The 22,765-nt window shown below is 40.6% G+C and overlaps 1 protein-coding gene across 1 annotated transcript; it reads right to left on the bottom strand.

The window, feature by feature from the left end:
- Positions 1–1,761: 1,761 nt before the first annotated feature.
- On the bottom strand, positions 1,762–20,807 carry LOC113324313. The gene is made up of 6 exons (XM_026572631.1): positions 20,549–20,807; positions 11,479–12,355; positions 2,514–3,077; positions 2,335–2,429; positions 2,064–2,226; positions 1,762–1,954 (listed from the first exon to the last, which is right to left on the bottom strand). The coding sequence occupies exons 1-6, from the start codon at positions 20,805–20,807 to the stop codon at positions 1,762–1,764; spliced, it is 2,151 nt and encodes a 716-aa protein (XP_026428416.1).
- Positions 20,808–22,765: the final 1,958 nt, after the last annotated feature.

Here is a 22,765-nt window from a genome sequence, read left to right on the forward strand (position 1 = left end):
AATCCACACTAGGTAGATTATGAAAAATTTTAAACTTCCGATTACTGTGTCGCCCCAAAATCAAACTCCTCCAAAACTGATTTTTTTTTTGAATTCTTCAGATCTCATAATCGGTAGATGGGTTTTGTTTTTCTACCGGTTCAATAATAACCGGGCATATGAGAAATACAATTGCTACCAATTATTCAAGATTATTAATACAGAAACCGGAAATTTTTCAAAGTATTTAATCGGGAGTCTATAAACTATATTTATCCCCTCATTGTGCATTAATCGGTAGATATGTGTTATCCCATGCTTCCGATTATAGTGGCCTAACTTGTTGTTATTGTTTGTAGGCTATTGTAGTGGTGGATGATGAATTTTATTTGAGGCCTGATACTTCTCACCACTATGCAAACGATTTGGTATACTCATGACTACTCTTTTCTTTTATTCAAATAATATATGTTAAACGCTTATGCTTATTAGGTTTGTTTTGTTATATGCACATTTAGTCATTTGGAAGTAAGGAGGAGGCAAAGGAATGGCTTATCAACAAGGCAAAAGAGAATATGTGTGTGGTAGTTCAGAACCCTTGCGTGAATAATATTCGGTTTGAAATGATATGTGAGCGAGGTGGGTGAAAAAAAGTCACGAGGGAAAGAATCATAAGTATGTAAGGAAGATGGAGAGGAAGAAATACCAAACTCATACAAAGAAGATTGGATGCCCATTTAAGATTGTCTTTTATAAGCCCGATGGTAGGGAGGTAAATAGTGGAAAACGATACATCCTTATATAGAGTTTAGAGTACCAGTGGCTCTATTTTGTAGATGACCGACTACATAATCGGTAGGTTAATAAGTTAACCTAACTTCCGATTATAAAGTTGCCCCAAATTTTGTTTTTGCTGAAATCTCAATTTTTTCGAATTTGGGAACTAGAATAATTGGTAGGTTATTAAGTTAACCTTACATCCGATTATAAAGTTGCCCCAAATTTTATTTTTGCCAAAATCACCAATTTTTCGAATTTGGGAACTACTATAATCGGTAGTTAAATAAGGTAACTTAACCTCCGATTATTAAGTTGCCCCAAATTTCATTTTTGTCAAAATCTTAATTTTTTCGAATTTGGGAACTAGAATAATCGGTAGTTTATGAACTACACCTATCTACTGATTAACGGACACAAGATTGATAATACTAGTAATCGGTAGATAATACCACTTTACTAACTACCGATTGTGTAAGGGTACTTCGATAATCTCCACCAATTTGTACATCCCTTAACCTTGTCTATGGGTTGGGAATAAATTAGTCGCCCCTAATTCTTTTAGAGCGCCCCTAATGATGCCGGACAACAAAGTCGATAAAATCAACTAATCCGGGTTTTGGTACTTTGCGAAACTTTTTTTTAAAAACACTTAAAGGATTGTTAAACCTGATATGATCAAGTCAGGTGGCTTCCTGGATATAAATTGAACCCTACAAGGATTATAAATTTGAATATATTCTCCAAATGCAGTATGAGTCCTTCAAAGACTACGACGTCAAATGCATTATTCAGGGAGAAAATAATATTGTTGAATGAATCCCAGGGTTTGAAAAAAAAATGAAACCCTCAAATCCTTTTTACAACGAACAAATTTCTCGTATAAGACATTATATTTTTTTTCTAAATCATGAATTTTATTACTAAAAATTTCAGATACAAAAGAGCCAAGAAGTTTTTCAAGGCAATTAATAATGCAAAACTAAAAACAAAGGAATATTACATTTATGAAAATCTAAAGTAAATACCATATTCATTCTCCAAAGCCCCTAGGAAGGAAGGTTTCTCATCATAGTAGATTACTTCACCTCTATTAAGCAGAACCCCTTTCTTAGCCATCTTGTCTGCAGAGAAGTTTGTTTCTCTGTATAAATATCTGAATGAAATAGATGTTATTGATTGTTTTATCTTATCCCATCTGTTTTGAATAATCTATGGAATTATGTTATTTGTAAAAGCCATTAATACTGCTTGTGAATCCAGACTGAAATATACCTCCATCAAATTTTTACTTACTGCCCATTCACCTGCCATGATAAGAGCCAGCTAGATAGTTTATAGCAATCCCAAGACCAGCTAAAGCAGCTCCAATACAATCACCAATGCTAGTTCTGGCTATGAATCCACTCACATATTTCCCTGGATTTCCTTTGGAGGCACCATCACAACAAATAAGGATTTGATCTTGTGCTGGAAATTTGAAGAAACATTGTTTCACCTTATTGTTGTGAGTTTGTATCCCCGTGATACCAAAATGTTGAAATATTTGTAGCTCATACATAATACCCTACATTTTACCTTTCGTTCTTACCCTGCATTCCTTTGTGTACCTTATGATCTTTTGCTTGAATTGCCCCACATTTGGTTGGATACTCTCATATATCACAGCATTTCTGGCAAGCCACAATTCTACCAGAATGTTGAATGAACTGTTATATCATACCTCCTTGAGCAGGGTAGTTTTTCCTTTGGAAAACTTTAAAATTTCATCCAAATTTGAAGGACTTGCACATTGAGATACTCCACCCAGCCAGTGCCAAATTCTTGATCTGAAATCACAGGCCCACAGAATATGTTGCAGTGTGTCATTGTTGTTACCACAGAGATAACACTTAGAGACTGTGGAGAAACCTTTCTTTCTAACTGCTTCCTCAGTTTCACATGCTCCTTTCAAAATTTTCCATAGATTGGTTGATGTATAAGGATGGATACATGGTTGCCATACCTGCTGAGTCCAACTCTCCTTAGGATAATGATTTCTCACAGATTGAGCTGCTTTTGCCACTGTAAAAATTCCAGCCAGATCATTTGTCCATATTCTCCTATCCTTGCCACTCCCCATAACTGGCAACTCATTTAGTTCAAAGTATTGCAACATTTTTTCAGGAATTCTCCATTCACCATCTTGAATCAAATCTTGAACTTTCATATCACAGTTTTGTGTTATATAAGCATCACCATGGTGTCTCTCAATTAAAGGGTAATTTTTAACCCATTTGTCTTTCCACACTGAAATGATCTTTCCATCACCAACCAGCCAGCTAGTACCTTGTTGAAAATATGACATCACCCATTTAATGTCCCTAGCGTTTTTAGGGGCCACCCCAAAGGATTTAGGGGCCATCAATTTATACCCAGCCAAAGACTCTAGTTAAGGGGTACCCTATATGATATTGAAGTTACATAAATGCCCTTATGGTAAAACTGTATGAAAACCAAATCAAAAACAATTCTACTCCTTTCAACTCTTCTTCCAGTTTCCTATTATCTTTCGATTGTGGAAGAAAAAAAAATTCCGCTCCAAAGTCAAATGGCCCCAATTAGGTAAGAATCTATCATTTTTGGGGTTTATTTCGCTTTAATTCGGCGAATCGAGAAAAAATAATTCTAGGGTTTTCGGTTATTTATCCAGATTCGGGCGATATTCATGCTCCTTTACTTCCGAATGTAGTCGTGTTCTTCATTTCTCAAGAACATCGACAGTATTCGGGAGAAATATTTGATGGTTATCGGCCGAATATTGTTGGTCATATCTTCCTGGATACAAACTGGTAATAATCGGTAGTTTAATGAATTTTTTGTCTCCCGAATAATTTAAGTAGACACACAGTATTCGGAAGTACACTCACTACCGAATATATATATATATATATTGAAAAATCTCAAAATTTCTGATATAGGAAAAATCCCATTTTGGGGCCAGTATTTATTCGGAAGACAATATAATGTTATATACTTCCGATTATTTCAATTTCAAAATTTGAAAAGTATAAGTTTTTCCCAAATTCTGATTTTTGGGCCATCGTACATTCGGGACTTTACAAAACAATTATCCTCCGAATATAGCAAGTTCAAAACAAACCACGCCTTGGCTCTAGGTGGTTCCAAGGGCCAATATAGAATGCTAGACAGCCCATATTCGGAAGTTTGGGTAACTAATTATACTTCCGATTATTTCAATTTCAAAATTTGAAAAGTATAAGTTTTTCCCAAATTCTGATTTTTGGGCCATCGTACATTCGGGACTTTACAAAACAATTATCCTCCGAATATAGCAAGTTCAAAACAAACCACGCCTTGGCTCTAGGTGGTTCCAAGGGCCAGTATAGAATGTTAGACAACCCATATTCGGAAGTTTGGGTAACTAATTATACTTCCGATTATTTCAATTTCAAAATTTGAAAAGTATAAGTTTTTCCCAAATTCTGATTTTTGGGCCATCGTACATTCGAGACTTTACAAAACAATTATCCTCCGAATATAGCAAGTTCAAAACAAACCACGCCTTCGCTCTAGGTGGTTCCAAGGGCCAATATAGAATGTTAGAGAGCCCATATTCGGAAGTTTGGGTAACTAATTATACTTCCGATTATTTCAATTTCAAAATTTGAAAAGTATAAGTTTTTCCCAAATTCTGATTTTTGGGCCATCGTACATTCGGGACTTTACAAAACAATTATCCTCCGAATATAGCAAGTTCAAAACAAACCATGCCTTGGCTCTAGGTGGTCCCAAGGGCCAATATAGAATGTTAGAGAGCCCATATTCGGAAGTTTGGGTAACTAATTATACTTCCGATTATTTCAATTTCAAAATTTGAAAAGTATAAGTTTTTCCCAAATTCTGATTTTTGGGCCATCGTACATTCGGGACTTTACAAAACAATTATCCTCCGAATATAGCAAGTTCAAAACAAACCACGCCTTGGCTCTAGGTGGTTCCAAGGGCCAGTATAGAATGTTAGACAACCCATATTCGGAAGTTTGGGTAACTAATTATACTTCCGATTATTTCAATTTCAAAATTTGAAAAGTATAAGTTTTTCCCAAATTCTGATTTTTGGGCCATCGTACATTCGAGACTTTACAAAACAATTATCCTCCGAATATAGCAAGTTCAAAACAAACCACGCCTTCGCTCTAGGTGGTTCCAAGGGCCAATATAGAATGTTAGAGATCCCATATTCGGAAGTTTGGGTAACTAATTATACTTCCGATTATTTCAATTTCAAAATTTGAAAAGTATAAGTTTTTCCCAAATTCTGATTTTTGGGCCATCGTACATTCGGGACTTTACAAAACAATTATCCTCCGAATATAGCAAGTTCAAAACAAACGCCTTGGCTCTAGGTGGTCCAAGGGCCAATATAGAATGTTAGAGAGCCCATATTCGGAAGTTTGGGTAACTAATTATACTTCCGATTATTTCAATTTCAAAATTTGAAAAGTATAAGTTTTTCCCAAATTCTGATTTTTGGGCCATCGTACATTCGGGACTTTACAAAACAATTATCCTCCGAATATAGCAAGTTCAAAACAAACCACGCCTTGCTCTAGGTGGTTCCAAGGGCCAATATAGAATGTTAGAGTCCATATTCGGAAGTTTGGGTAACTAATTATACTTCCGATTATTTCAATTTCAAAATTTGAAAAGTATAAGTTTTTCCCAAATTCTGATTTTTGGGCCATCGTACATTCGGGACTTTACAAAACAATTATCCTCCGAATATAGCAAGTTCAAAACAAACCACGCCTTGGCTCTAGGTGGTTCCAAGGGCCAATATAGAATGTTAGACAGCCCATATTCGGAAGTTTGGGTAACTAATTATACTTCCGATTATTTCAATTTCAAAATTTGAAAAGTATAAGTTTTTCCCAAATTCTGATTTTTGGGCCATCGTACATTCGGGACTTTACAAAACAATTATCCTCCGAATATAGCAAGTTCAAAACAAACCACGCCTTGGCTCTAGGTGGTTCCAAGGGCCAATATAGAATGTTAGACAGCCCATATTCGGAAGTTTGGGTAACTAATTATACTTCCGATTATTTCAATTTCAAAATTTGAAAAGTATAAGTTTTTCCCAAATTCTGATTTTTGGGCCATCGTACATTCGGGACTTTACAAAACAATTATCCTCCGAATATAGCAAGTTCAAAACAAACCACGCCTTGGCTCTAGGTGGTTCCAAGGGCCAATATAGAATGTTAGACAGCCCATATTCGGAAGTTTGGGTAACTAATTATACTTCCGATTATTTCAATTTCAAAATTTGAAAAGTATAAGTTTTTCCCAAATTCTGATTTTTGGGCCATCGTACATTCGGAACTTTACAAAACAATTATCCTCCGAATAATATAGTCGTGTTTAGAAATACCAACTTAATCGGTAGATAAGAATTTAAGTTTTCCACCGAATGTCTTATTCGGAGGTAATACGTGTATCGTTAACAACCGATTGTAGTGCACCAATGATACGAAACCTCAACGGCCATATTTTCAGAAACCTCAACGGCCATATTTTCAAAAATTAGATCCGTTGGAACTCTAATCTATATAAGGAGGGTAACCCCTCTCAGTTATTATTGAGTAACAAATCTGAATGAAAAACCTTTTCAATGGCAAGTCCATCATCAATCGACAACATACTTCGAAGATGCAAGCGAACAACTACATCAATTGCAGCAAGGGAAGAAGAAATACAAAAAAGGAACAAACAACCCAAAAAAATTAAACCATCGTTAGTGGCAACGGAGGAGGAGGAAGAGGAAATCAAGGCTAAGAAGCGAGGTCAAGAACAATTCCATCATAGAGAAAGATTAAAACAAGTTGAGGAAGAGACCGAATGGATAAAAAATTACATTGTGAAAGATCTACCCAAAGAACAGCAGGACGATCGTATATTTTGGATTAACGTTTCATTGGGTCCTTTTGTTGGTAAGTACAAGAAGCCACGCCACAATTATGAACCATCCCATGTTTCTTCAAGGGTGCACCATGTTATAAAATTGTGCACCGAGTACAACCGTATTCTTGCTAGGCACAGAGACGACAGGTTTGCGGCACAAGATGCTTATTCCAAGTGGAGAGGAGAGTCGTTTCTACATTTCGAAGCCGCGTTGATTGTTGCATCTCGGACTGGGAAAAAAGAATAACATGTGATGTTTGAGTGCTGTAAATTCAAATTTTTAATATTAATCGGCGGTTTGATAAAATATGGAATTCCCGAATATGATTAATCGTATTGAAGTGTTATAATACTGTTGTTCCGATTACATAGTTTCAAAAAAAATTATAATCGTGCCTCGAAAAAAAACGATCAAACATCGTCATCATCCGAGGGGATCAATTCGAGTAACTCAGCGGGAAAGTTGTTGTCCATAACACGATCCCAATCAACCATGTTGGACTCATATTGTTTCACCCAATCCTTGCAATGGTTCATCGGGAAGTAATCGTGCCACTTACTCAACGGAGGTAACGGACAATCTTTCTTTACTCTTAAACCGATAAAATGCATTTCATTCACAAATGCCATTACGATTCTTCTATCTTTAACCGACTCGTCGCAAGCCGTTCTTGTGGGTGCAAACGTCATGCTAAGTCCATACATAGGAGGAACGAAGAAATGTACCACGCAATTCAAAACGTCCGCTAGGAGATATCCAAATTTAGGCATTGTCATCCAATACTTGGATCCGATTGTCTTCAATCCCTTTCGACACTTCACACGCGCAACTAAGTCTTTGAACTCTTGTTCTTTGTCGTATCTATCTCCTCGCCTCATCATCTCCATATAAAAACCCTTGTCCTTCACTAGTTGTACCGCCATCTTATTTCTTAAATATTGGCATTGGGTGACATCTTCGATATCCGCCTCTCTAAAGTAACCCATTTGTTCCGTAGCAACGTGAAACCCACAATTTCCATCCCCATCAACCTCGTCGGTCGACAAAACAAATGGAATGATAAGTGGAGGGAGTTGTTCCAAATACTCTTTGTATATTGTATATGTGGATCGATTTGGTCTTCCATTAAGATCTCTAGGGCAACGAAGAGTACCTTTGTCCTCTTTTATAGTAAGAATTTCCATTGGTTGGGTTTGTTGCGAGGCGTTCATTTGCTCAACAACTTCTTCGACAACATTGGGTTGACTTACTTGAGAAGGCTCTGTAGAGATCTTTGGCCTTACTTGTCGGGTGGTTGGTCCACTTTGATCATTTCTTGGACGACCTCTTTTCTTAGGTTCCGGCTCATCTTCAAATTCGGCTTCCGAACACTCGTGCCTAGACAATATTCTTTTATTAGACAAATACTCCTTCAACTCTTTTCTTTGGATGGTCCTCGACACTTCGGTGTTCGGCCTACCGGTGTTCTTTTGCTTAATAGGTTCATCAACCTCCCTTAAACAAGGGTGAAGGGCTTCCTCCAAATTATGCATCAATATTTGCTTTTTGGTGCCGTTTGATGTAGCGTAACGCTCGGCTATTCGTGCATACAATTCCGACTCGAAGAAAGACGGACCATCAACTACCGGGGTGTTCGGAGTGAAATTTAATTGCTTCCAAAATGGGTGAATATCATCGATGTCAATCACTTCAACATACCTACCCAACTTATGACGACATGGGAGTCCAATACCTATCATATCCTTGCAAACACAAACCGTATTCTCGTCATCATAAGTTTTATATAACTTCAATTGTTTCATCATGCGATTTATTTCCCATCTTGAAACTTTATGAACAACTCCCCTTAGAAGCAATTTTTCCTTAATATGTTCCATCGGGAATTGGTGTACACTAAATTGCATACATTTCCTAATCTTTACGAGATCACGATTGGTGAATTCATGGATTGCTTCTTGGATCGACACAACTCTATTTTGACTACCAATTAGTATTTTCTTTAGTCGACCATGAGACCCCTCCGCAATGCTTGTCGCCTCGTTCTTGAAGTTATGATATTCATATGTCCATGCAAACACAAACTTCTCCTTAATCGTTAACCATTGTGTTTTACAATACTCAACCGGTTTTGGGTAGTCCGTGCTGTATTCATCCTCAAATTTCTTCAAGTTATATTCGTAAATTTCCTCGGTCATCGACCAAACGATTTTGTCCCATGCTTTCATGAACATTTTCCAAATTATTCCATCCTCCTTCCACTTTTCTTCAAATAGCCTATCCTCTTCCTTACGTTCTTCCAAGGTTAATTTACTAATGCGCTCATCCTCTTCCTTTGACCTCTTGGTACCCTTCCTTGGTCTTTTAGCTTGGAAATGATGATGGCAATTGGTTTTGAGATTGCATTGAATGTGCCACGTACATTGCAAGTTTTGGGCTTCCGGAAACACTACCGCTATTGCATGCATTAAGGCTTGATCGTTATCCGTTACAATAACCCTTGGAAAATTATCACCGTTATAAATGGACCTCAACGTCTCCAACATCCAAATGAAACTCACATTGTTCTCATGATCCATTAAACCCCATGCAATCGTAAACGTTTTTTTGTCCGAAGTATGGCAAGCAATGTTCAACAACGGCATGTTATACTTGTTTGTCTTATAAGTAGCAACAAAATTTGATGAAAGCATTGAGCCAATTGGATCATTTCGGGATGTGCCAAGAAAATACGAACCACTATACCATCCTTTTCTTCCCTTCTCAAGGTGTGGCCGTGTAACTCCGCTAACCACTCCGATTGTTGCATGACCGTTCTACCATCCCAATCAGTCCTTTTGATCGTAGCTAGGGCCGCCTTAATTGTAGACAAAGAAGACAAGTTGTCGGGATCGTCCGCCTTTATTTTACTTAAGATCGCACTCGCTTTTTGGATCCGCATAGACCTCACCGTCTGCATTTGATGTGGTTTTAACTTGGCAACCATTACATGTCCAATTAAATCCAACGGATCATCATGGTTGTGACAACCGTTATCAACTTTATACATTTTATACTCTTTACCTTTAATACCATCGGGCTTATAGAAGACAATCTTAAATGGGCATCCTATCTTCTTGGTATTGCTTCGGTATTTCCTATTCGTCTTCCGTATGTACTTACTATTCTTTCCCTCGTGACTCTTTCGCGTCCCACCTCGCTCACAAATCATTTCAAATCGAGTGTCACTAACATGATTATTTTGAACTACCATGCACATGTTATCTTTTGCCTTGTTCATAAGCCATTCCTTTGCCTCCTTCTTACTTCCAAATGTCTAAACGTGCATAAAACAAAACAAACCTAATAAGCATAACCATTTAACATATAAATTTTGAAAAAAAGAAAAAAGTAGTAATGAGTATACCAAATCGTTTGCATAGTATAGGGAAGTGTCGGGCCTCAAATAGAAGTCATCAACAAACTCTTCAACGGCCTGCATATGAAAGCAAAAAATTATTATACAATAATCGGAGGTTATTAAATAAGTCAAACTTCCGAATATTCTATATTCGGAATCCTATCGGTTACCCAAAACACCCGATCTATGCAAATGAATGTACACAGTTTACTGAGTGAAAAAAAATGATATATTCGGAGGTAATTAAATAAGTCAAACTTCCGAATAATTTATATTCGGAATCCTATCGGTTACCCAAAACACCCGATTTATGCAAATGAATGTACACAGTTTACTGAGTGCAAAAAATGATATAATCGGAAGCTAAAATATATAGTAAAACAGCCGAATATAAATAACCGGGAGATAACTTTAATCGATAAACATCCGATTTTCAAGTTTTCGGAAATTTTATTTTGAGGCCACTGTTATATTCGGCAGTCAAATAAGTTAAACTATTACCGATTGTAAAGGATAAGAATACTGAGTTTTGAAATTTTCTGAGGAATTCGTTTTTGGGGCCATTCGGAGGTAAATAACTCTACATAACTACCGAATGTAGATATTTTTGGAAAACCAGTTTGGGGTTTTTCTCATATTCGGCAGTAAACTAGTATCTTGTAACTACCGAATATACATATTTGGTACTCAGTGTGTTATATTCGTAAGTTTAATCTAGAAGTTATCTACCGAATCTGGGTAGTTCATGGCATTCAATGCATGCAATAATCGGTTTTTCTTGTTTACAAAAGCACACAAACGCATGCAAATCGAGTATTTGAGTTTCTTAACACAATACCTGTGTTTTACATGCATCGTTAGCTTCAATATCATGCGATTCTCCATTTTCTTCCATGAAAGGGTCGTCTATGTTTTCCTCTCCACAAAAGTTTGGATCATTCAACATATACCCCAAATCGTCTTCTCTAAACGGTCGTGAACCCTCAACATTTTGTTCTTCGTCATGATTCTCACCTTCTTCTTCGTATCCATCCATTTTTGTAGTGATAAAATGGGTTTTCTCTTTTTTTCCTTCACCTTCTTCTCTATAACTCTAACAACTCAAAAATTAAAAAGAAATGGAAAAAATGAAATACAAATCATTCTAATACTGCACCGACTACAATCGGAAGTATGGGAACGATTTTGGCTTCCGATTGCATTCGGAGGGTAACAATGTTATCATATCCTCCGAATATATAAGGGTAATTTCGCCATTACGAATTACGCGAGATAAGGGCTGGCTACATTTTCCCTTTGGGTGACCTTTTTTGTTTTATTGTTGGCCCGTAAATCCTTTTGAGTGGCCCCTAAAAACGCCAGGTTAATGTCAGGCCATATAGATGACTGCTTATAGTATTCTATCCATTCCCCTTTCTTGTTTTTAAATTTAGCTATCATAAAATTGGTCCATTCTTCATCCTCAGTTTCTATATTCCGTAAAAGCTTCATTAACAATGCTTTATTCATAGCTTCCAATCTTCTCAAGCCTAAACCACCTTCCTCCACAGGAGCATTAACTGTATCCCATTTTACATTGACAAGTTTTTTTACAGCAGGGTCACCAGACCACAAAAAATTTCTTATAATCCTTTCACATACTTGTATCACAGACTTAGGCCATTTATAGACTGGCATGGTGTAGATAGGCATGCTACAAAGAACAAATTTCACAAGAGTTAATCTAGCAGAGAATGCCAGAAGTTTACCCATCCATCCTGCAAGCATCTTCTGCATCATTTCAACCATCCACCATACTTGATGTGTTTTAACTCTCCCTGGATTAAGTATAACTCCCAGATATTTGTCTGAAAAAGTAGATAGATGTATTTGTAAAGCTTGTGCTATAGCATTTCTTATGATGTTGGGTACTCCTCCTACAAAGCACTTTCTCTTAGCTTTATTCATTTCCTGCACAGAAGATTTTTGATATTTCATTAAAAGATCCATCAAATTCTTAAGATTTTTTTTCTGTCCATTGCAGAATATGAATATATCATCTGAAAACATTAAATGTGTTGGTTGGTAACCTCCCCTGTTCACCATTGATTGCATTTTACCCATTTGCACCAGTTTAGTGATATTTCTGCTTAAAACTACTTCTGCCAGAACAAAAAGAATAGGGGATAGAGGGTCACCCTGTCTTAAACTTCTACCCACCCCAAAGAATCCACAAGGCCCCCCATTAACTAAAACTGATATTTTAGCAGAATCAAAAATCTTCCATAACCAGTTGTTGATGGTGGTTTTTAGCTTAGGGTTAAAATCGTAAAACCTTACATCTGACATGACGTCACTAGGACCACTAGCGCATTTATTGAATCATTCAACATGCCTACGTAAGAATTACCAGGGTACCTTTATATATATATATATATATATATATATATATATATATATATATATGTGTGTGTGTGTCATGTTCCACGGTAGAACCCTTAGTATTGACCGACATCACCTTCGTACACCAAACCCTAAATTCTTTCACCACCGTGCCAATGGAAAACCATGCCAGCCACGTCTCCGAGCTAAGGCATTCCAACCATGCCATCCGCACCACTGTGCCAATGGAAAACCATGCCAGCCGCATGTGCCAATGGCATGCCGTGCCATCCACATCTCCGCGCCAAGGCATGCCAACCATGCCAGCCGCACCACCGTGCCAATGGAAAACCATGCCAGCCACGTCTCCGCGCCGAAGCATGCTAACCATGCCAGCCGCGCCGCCGTGCCAGCCACATCTCCGCGCCAAGTCAAACCATACCATGCCAGCCTTCCCTTTACGGCTGCCAAAACGAAGGCGTGCGACAATCAACGACCATCCTTCCATCTTAGATGCAAATCTTATCCGTCCAAGGTCACCAACCAACGCATGGTAACCTTTGTCCCAACGCCAAAACCCTAGTTTTGGCCACGCCTAAACCGCTCCAAGGCATGCCGACCATGCCACATGTGCCAATGGCATGCCATGCCAGCCACCTTGCCGCGCCTAAACCATACCATGCGGGCCTTCCCCTCACGGCTGCCAAAACGAAGGTGTGCGACAATCAATGGCCACCCTTCCATCTTAGATGCAAATCTTAACCGTCTAAGGTCACCAACCAACGCATGGTAACCTTTGGCCCAACGCCAAAACCCTAGTTTTGGCCACGCCTAAACCGCGCCAAGGCATGCAGACCATGCCACATGTGCCAATGGCATTCCGTGCCAGCCACCTTGCCGCGCCTAAACCATACCATGCGGGCCTTCCCCTTTCGGCTGCCAAAACGAAGGTGTGCGACAATCAATGACACCGTTCTATCTTAGATGCAAATCTTAACCGTCCAAGGTCACCAACCAACGCATGGTAACCTTTGGCCCAACGCCAAAACCCTAGTTTTTGCCACGCCTAAACCGCGCCAAGGCATCCGACCATGCCACATGTGCGAATGACATGCCGTGCCAGCCATCTTGCCGCACCTAAACCATACCATACGGGCTTCACGGCTGCCAAAACGAAGGCGTGTGATAATCAACGACCACCCTTCCATCTTAGATGCAAATCTTAGCCGTCCAAGGTCACCAACCAACGTATGGTAACCTTTGGCCCAACGCCAAAACCCTATTTTTGGCCACGCCTAAACCGCGCCAAGGCATGCCGACCATGCCACATGTGCCAATGGCATGTCGTGCCAGCCACCTTGCTGCGCCTAAACTATACCATGAAGGCCTTCCCTTCACGGCTTCCAAAACAAAGGCTTTCAACAATCGACAACAATATTTCCATCTAAGACGCAGATCTTAGCCGTCCAAGGTTACCAGCTAACGCAGGAAAATCTTTTGGCTCGACGCCAAGCCCTAGTTTTGGTCGCGACCAAACAATGCCAAAACCCTATATTTTTGCCACGCCTAAACTAGGCCATATTAAAGCCATGTCGTTCATGCTTTCATGCCACTGGCTACCAAACGAAGGGTTGCAATAATCAACGGCTACCCTTCCTCTCAAGATGCAAAATCTCGACCGTCGAAGGTCACCACCGAGTCGGCAAGTCTCCCAAGATCAACTTGCCAAAAAACAACAACATGCTACATGTTTTCCACGAAAACACTCGAGACATCAACACATGTCACAAACTGGGGGATGCTCATTGGGTATTGGTTTGGCGGTTTACAGCGTGCGGCGTACACTATGCCCGTTACAAGACAGTGTCATAAGGATGAGGCGGTTAGTAAATACAGGGAGTAATGGTAAAACGCTTTCTTTTATGGAACATCAATTCCAGGCGTTACCGGTTACCACCTCCTCCAATTTACTCATCCGTTTTCCATTTCTTACGAGACCAGAGTACGTTTCACTTCGACTAGTATAAATAGGTCTTACCTATTTCCACCGAACAACAAGTTCTGGTCAGGAGCATACAACACTCAAAAAATGTTTGCTAGCTTTCCCATCTGTTAGCTTCCCACTTTCTGATGCAAGTCACAAAACAACTACTCTTCCAGGATCAACTATTCTGGACTCAACACTCTCTTCGCTTCCCTCCCCAAAACCAACCCTTCTCCTCCTCTTTGTGACCGAAGCAAGTCTGGAACGGCCATTTCTTGGTTTAGGTCGGATTTGTACAGATTGATCTCTTGAATCTAAAGTACTCCCTTGCAGTACATTGTTTAGGGTTTAGACTCGTTTCTCACCCACACACCCGAAATTACCGAAATCAGAGTCGACGTTACTACGGTGATATTCGAAGAGGAATTGTTTATGACGAAGTGTTTCTACAAGTTTATGAAAGGCATACCCACGACTAGGGTTTACACCAGTTCAGAAGAACAATATTTCTACAGATTTATGGAAGGCATACCTATGGCTAGGGTTTGCACCAACACAAGAAAACAAGAGAACAAATTGAAAGAGAAACGCTGGAGTACATTGTTGGAATACGCTTTCCCACTTTATTGCTACCGCTAACACCAGGACGTGAGACCAAATATACGAGATAAAAAGGAGAGCCAACCCCTTTCATACGCATAACACTTTTGGAATTTGAATAAGGAAATGATTTCCTATTTGAGATACGTATGGAAAGAGGCAATTTGGCCCGCAAGAACAAGTCTGCGCGACGCCAAGCCAACGTCGTGCCAAGCCAACAGTCCGTGCCATGCCCAGCCGACAGTCCGCGCCATACCAAATCCAAGCCAGCGTCCACGCCAAGCCAGCTCCCATTTCAAGCCGATCCAGCGTAAAAACTTGCATCTTTACAGCGCCATCAGCTTGCATCCTTCCAGCGCTAACAGCTTGCATCTTTACAGCGGCTTGCATCTTTCCAACGCCAGCAGCTTGCATCCTTTCTAGCGCTAACAACTCGCATCTTTACAGCAGCTTGCATCTTCCCTGCGCCAGCAGCTTGCATCCTTCCAGCGTTACTCTTGAATGCCCAGTAGAAGGGAATCAGCAATCTAATTTGATTACACGAAAAGATCGTGAACGACTTCTCCAAAATCGAAGCAAAGAAAAATCAGCAACCCCCCTGAGTTCACAAAGACTCTTTTCCTTGTCAGGAGATGCATGATTTCTGGGGACTTCGCCCGCAAAATCGTGCAGTCTATGATGAACATTTATGTGAGATTATATAATTCCCCAATGCGCAACGTCAATGCATATTTGCATCCCTCAACCGCACTGCATCAGGGAAGCAGCTGTTTCCAACCAGAGAAGCTGTTCCAAAACCCCAATCTCTCCTGGAAAGCATGATTGATAGATGGAACTGGGGACTCCTAACCATTGTTCTCTTGAAGGGTTTCCAGTTTGACATCACACTGATTAACGCATCCGCTCCGCTTCAACATCCTCCAGCAACGACTCCGCTTCAACGATCACTTTGACAGTCGCTCCGCTTCATCGCTCGCTCCAACAGCCGCTCCGTTTCAGGGTTCTCTCCATAAGCTTCTCCGGGATCCGAAGACGAGGCTTCAGCGTTCATCTTCTTAAGTTTCAACATCTTCTTCAAGAGCCGAAGCTGCTTCAACGACGCTTCTTCCTGCAAAGGGTCGTACCACCATGCTCCTCATGTCAAGGATCATGATCACAGCCAACCAATCTTCATAGTCATGGACAATTTGCTCGCTTACGCATCCAGCCAATCCTTTTACTTCCACGGATGCCCGTACAACTCCAGCCAATCCTTTTACTTCCACGGATGCGCATACAATTCCAGCCAACCTACTTTGTTACCACGACAATGTAGTCTCTTCTGATTACATCTGCTACCAAGAATTGTTGCCGCTCATTTGTTGATACCAGCCAGAGTTTCACCACAGAATCAATCACTACAAATATGGAAACATGTAAACCATACCTGAGGACTGAGGATATACACTGAATCCCTTCACTGTCAAATCTCAGAAGACACAGTCAACCAAAAGGCCATAGCCGCAACAAGGTCATCTACTCTTCAAGGGTGCAGCGCAAGAATATTATCACCTCTCTGTCTATAAGACGCCTTCAACACTTTACGAGGCCGCGGAGGATCCCAAGCCTACTCAGAGGAAAACAACTTCATAAACTGAAGAAAAATGCGACTGGGGACTTCTCTTCGCAGTCCATCGACGACCATCAAAGACTCATAAGATAACTTCAGAGACGCGGATGAAACATTTTCTTGAATAAACAGAGGGATCCATGATAAACAACATAACTCTCTCATTCCTACATCTTCGCTATCCAGAATGTTTCGTCCATGCGATATCCTGAGCATCCCAGCGTCACATCCAGAAGAGTATGATAAGCTTGTATGAAATCACGTGGACGTGGATTCAAGGCAATGCAACGAAAATAGGATACACATGGGGACTACCAACATGAGGCGCTTTCACTCCCCTCAACCAGGTTATTTCTGATTTCAACATCATCACTGTCGAAGTTTCACGAGTCGCAGGAATTTATCAACACGAAGCCGTACATGTACACCAAAGACTTCAAGATCACGCCATAAAGATACATTCACATATCCATCCATGTCATTGGATCAAACCGAAGTGTAACTGGGGACTTCTTACCACATATCATTCCATACGATAGTCCAAGATTCAGAAGATGTTTCGAAGGATGTCGCTTGGAACAAAGTCCTGGAAGACTTGATAGCAGCACATCGGCAACGGAACGTCTCCCTATTTCATCCGGAGGCGCTAGAAGTTTTCGACCATACAAGCATTCACAACACATCATCATCACGATTAGAAGGTCCAGGCACTGAACAACCTAAAGCCGAGGATGGACCGAAACCGCAACCACAATCTCCAAGATTAACCCTGACATGATCGTTGCCGAGCATATATTCCATCCATCCAAGAATGCAATGGAGTTTGGTAAATTTTGGAATCCACTGGAGAGACACTGTAGACAAAAGCGCGGATTCAAACGAGCAACAGAAAACAGAAGAAGGTCAATTCCTCTTTTCATACGGACGGAGTTTCTAGAGTTTTGCACAGAATAAAGTTCCCTTCTTGCTCCATGAACGGGAAAAGATGACTCGGCGCGACTATGCTATCTCGGGCCCGCAACATCCCTCCTGAGTTTCACTGACGGGCCGTTTTCACCTCCTAAACGAGCTCAAAATCTAAATATTCCCGCCTAAAGAGATAGGAAATTCTTTTCCGGTCTGATGGAGGGGCAGACCGTCAAAATCTGAGTTCGTACGAGAATTCTACAACGATTTTAGTAAGGAGCGCTAATTAGGGTTTTGGCATCCCAAGCCCTGATTTCGACAAAGTTGCCAGGCGCCATCACTACCATTTGATAACCGAAGTTCCAGTGTCATCACCATCGTTTGGTAGCCGAAGTTCTGAAACCAGTTTACACCATTCTACGGACTGAAGACAGTTTTCACCATTCCGCTGACCGAAGCCAGTTTCCTCCATTCCAAGCCGACCAACGCATGTGGCTCCCATTCCAAGCCGACTAACGCTGCGACTCCCATTCCAAGCCGACAATCTACATCTCACCACTTCACGGTCTATCCAGCAACACCACAAGTAGAATCTATGCAAGGCCGCCAACACGAGAATCACGATCCTTACCTCTTTAAAAAGGTTACTCGGGTCTTCTTGACCATCTTTTCACGACTTGTCATTTCGATTTTGTCCTCGCCTGTCACCATCTTATGCTTACCTCGCAAAAATGCTCATATTCCGAGCTAAGCAGGGGACTTAATGTTGATGGTGATTTTTAGCTTAGGGTTAAAATCGTAAAACCTTACATCTGACATGACGTAACTAGGACCACTACCGTATTTATTTAATCACTCAACACGCCTACGTAAGAATTACCAGGGTACCCTCTCTTTTTTTTATATATATATGTGTCATGTTCCACGGTAGAACCCTTAGTATTGGCCGACATCACCTTCGTACACCAAACCCTAAATTCTTACACCACCGTGCCAATGGAAAACCATGTCAGCCACGTCTCCGCGCCAAGGCATGCCAACCATGTCAGCCGCACCACCGTGCCAATGGAAAACCATGCCATCCACGTCGCCGCGCCAAGGCACGCAAACCATGCCAGCCGCATGTGCCAATGGCATGCCGTGCCAGCCACAGCCCCGCGCCAAGGCATGCCAACCATGCCAGCTGCACCACCGTGCCAATGGAAAACCATGCCATCCATGTCTCCGCGCCAAAGCATGCCAGCCGCGCCGCCGCGCCAGCCACATCTCCGCGCCAAGTCAAACTATACCATGCCGGCCTTCCCTTTACGGATGCCAAAACGAAGGCATGCGACAATCAGCGACCACCTTTCCATCTTAGATGCAAATCTTAGTTGTCCAAGGTCACCATCCAACGCACGGTAACCTTTGGCCCAACGCCAAAATCCTAGTTTTGGTCACGCCTGAACTGCGCCAAGGCATGCCGACCATGCCACATGTGCCAATGGCATGCCGTGCCAGCCACCTTGCGCGCCTAAATCATACCATGCGGGCCTTCCCCTCACGTCTTCCAAAACGAAGGCGTGCGACAATCAATGGCCACCCTTCCATCTTAGATGCAAATCTTAACCGTCCAAGGTCACCAACCAACGCATGGTAACCTTTGTCCCAACGCCAAAACCCTAGTTTTGGCCACGCCTAAACCGCGCCAAGGCATGCCGACCATGCCACATGTGCCAATGGCATGCCATGCCAGCCACCTTGCCGCGCCTAAACCATACCATGTCGGCCTTCCCCTCACGGCTTCCAAAACGAAGTCGTGCGACAATCAACGACCACCCTTCCATCTTATATGAAAATCTTAGACGTCCAAGGTCACCAACCAACGCACTGTAACCTTTGGCCCAACGCAAAAACCCTAGTTTTGGCCACGCCTAAACCGCGCCAAAGCAAGCCGACCATGCCACATGTGCCAATGGCATGTCGTGCCAGCAACCTTGTTACGCCTAAACCATACCATGCCGGCCTTCCATTCACGGCTTCCAAAACGAAGGCTTGCAACAATCGGCGGCCACATTTCCATCTAAGACGCATATCTTAGTCTTCCAAGGTTACCAGCTGACGCAGGGAAACTTTTTGGCTCGACGCCAAGCCTTAGTTTTGGTCGCGCCCAAACAATGCTAAAACCCTAGATTTTGGCCACGCCTAAACTAGGTCATATTAAAGCCATGCCGGCCATGCTTTCATGCCACTGTTTACCAAACTAAGGTTTGCAATAATCAACGGCTACCCTTCCTCTCAAGATGCAAAATCTCGACCGTCGAAGGTCACCACCGAGCCAGCAAGTCTCCCAAGCTCAACTTGCCAAACAACAACAACATGTTACATGTTTTCCAAGAAAACACTCGAGACATCAACACATGTCACAAACTGGGGGATGCTCATTGGGTATTGGTTTGGCAGTTTACAGCGTGCGGCGTACACTACGCCCGTTACAAGGCAGTGTCATAAGGATGAGGCGGTTAGTAAATACAGGGAGTAATGGTGAAACGCTTTCTTTTATGGAACATCAATTCCATGCATTACCGGTTACCACCTCCTCCCATTTACTCATCCGTTTTCCATTTCTTACGAGACCAGAGTACGTTTCACTTCGACTTGTATAAATAGGTCTTACCTATTTCCACCGAACAACAAGTTCTGGTCAGGAGCATACAACACTTAGAAAACGTTTGCTAGCTTTCCCATCTGTTAGCTTCCCACTTTCTGATGCAAGTCACAAAACAACTACTCTTCCAGGATCAACTATTCTGGTCTTAACACTCTCGTCGCTTCCCTCCCCAAAACCAACCCTTCTCTTCCTCTTTGTGACCGAAGCAAGTCTGGAACGGCCATTTCTTGGTTTAGGCCGGATTTGTGCAGATTGATCTCTTGAATCTAAAGTATTCCCTTGCAGTACATTGTTTAGGGTTTAGACTCCTTTCTCACCCATACACCCGAAATCAGCGGAAACCGTTTTCACCCTCAAACACCAGTTTATACCCATTTCAGAAAAACCAAATCTTCTCAACACTTCAAACAAAAATTTCCAACTCAAAGAGTCATAAGCTTGTGTAATGTCAATTTTCAAGACAACATTTCCCCCTCTTCTTTTAATATCTAACTCATTCACAAGCTCAGAGGATAAAACTATCTTCTCATGAATATTCCTTCCTTTTATAAATGCTCCTTGTTGACTTGAGACCATCTTTCAAATCACTGTATTTATCCTTTGAGTTATAATGCTAGTAATCACCTTGAAGTTGAAATTTGCCAGACCAATGGGTCTAAAATGATCAGCTTTCTTGGCACCAGGAACTTTAGGTAATAAAAATAAAAATTTTGAATTGAGGCCTTTAGGTATGAACTTGTTTCTCCAGCAAAATTATATAGCCTCTACCAGATATGCTCCCACTACCTCCCAATCAAACCTATAAAAGTTTCCTGAGAAACCATATGGTCCAGGGACACTTTTTGAATCCATACCAAAAACTGCACCCTTAATTTCAACTTGAGATGGAATAGCATCCAAAAATTCATTATCTTCATCACTTAAGATCTTGGCTATAACTTCAAAAATTTCATCAACAAACTCAACATTTGTGGCTTCAAATTTCTTTTGATAGTGTCTTACTAGATTCTCAACAATTTGATCTTGATTAGTAACAACATTATCATCTTCAGTTTCCAATTCTGATATGTTATTATGTGCCTTTCTTATTATCATAGTTGCATGGAAAAAAGAAGTATTTTCTCCCCCTTCTTTAACCCACTTGACTCTTGCTTTTGCTCTCATTAATTCATTGTATTGTTGTGTAGCCAATTCTTGTTTCCCCCTTGCAGTAACCAGCTTATCAAGTAATTCAATATTTTTAGAATCAACATCTGATTCCAATGTTGTTGCTAAAACTGCCTCTTCAGTTGTTTTGACTTTGATTCTTAAATCACCAAATACCTCCCAGTTCAACTTTTTGAGTATTATCTTTAATCTCTTTAGTTTGCTGAGAAATCTAAAAGCAGGATTCCCACTACATTCTTCCTCCTATGATTCTTGTATAACTTTCAAAAAACCAGGATGAGTGGTCCACGCAGGTTGATATTTAAAGGGAATGTTACTTGGTTTGTCACTACTAACAACACCTCCCAATAAAGGACCATGATATGATGTGCCTCTTATTCGTACTTTATAACACCAACCATCAAATAACTCCATCCATTTTAAGTTACAAAAAGCCTTGTCTAAATCACAAAGTATTCTTTTCTTTCCACACCTGTTATTGCACCATGAATATTTAATCCCAGTCCTTGGAGCTTGTATTAAATTACATGATTCTACACACTCCCTGAAATCTTGCACTGACACTCTGAGAGGTCTTTTACCACCTTTCTTTTCTTCACCAGATAAAACTATATTAAAATCACCTATGACCATCCATGGAAGATTTAATTCATTTATACTTATAAGTTTTTCCCATAGACATCTTCGATCCAAAGTAAGACATGCAGCATGTACTCCTGTAACTAAAACTTCTCCCACCTGTATAGTGATTTCTTGTTTTGTGGAAGACACTACAGTTGGAGATGATAAAAACATGTGCCAGAATAACCAAATATTTCCCTTTGAGCTGTCACTAGAATTATGTATTATAGTCTGATTCATTCCAGCTAATTTCAATTTTTTTAAAATGCTACTTGAAACTCTTACTTTAGGTTCAACAACCCATAATAAGGAAGGACTAAATTGATGAACTAAAATTCTAAGTTTATCTTTGGCTTGAAGTTTTCTCAAGCCTCTGATATTCCAATAGAGAACCTTCATTGAGATTGAGAAATTTGAGAGGTATTTGAACTCTCCCCACCATGGTTCATTTTAACTAAATTACTAGCTTGCTTTCTAGTTGTAACTGTAGGAATACCTTTAACTTTCCCTTTAGTAGGTCTACCAATAACTATTGAAAAACCCGTATCTTGCTTTTCAGCTACATCAATAAGAGCATTAAATTTGCTTGGAGAAATAATAGTCTTACCCCCATTTACTCCTTCTGCAGTTACATTGAGTTTTCTTGATTTTGAAGCTTTCTTGAAACATCCTTCCATTTACCCATTTTATCAGTCTCAACAGTAATATTTGACAGAACTTGAGCAGAAATAATTTCATCAGGCTCC

Source organism: Papaver somniferum, chromosome 11, assembly GCF_003573695.1.
Source record: "Papaver somniferum cultivar HN1 chromosome 11, ASM357369v1, whole genome shotgun sequence".
NCBI classification, from domain to species: Eukaryota; Viridiplantae; Streptophyta; class Magnoliopsida; order Ranunculales; family Papaveraceae; genus Papaver; species Papaver somniferum.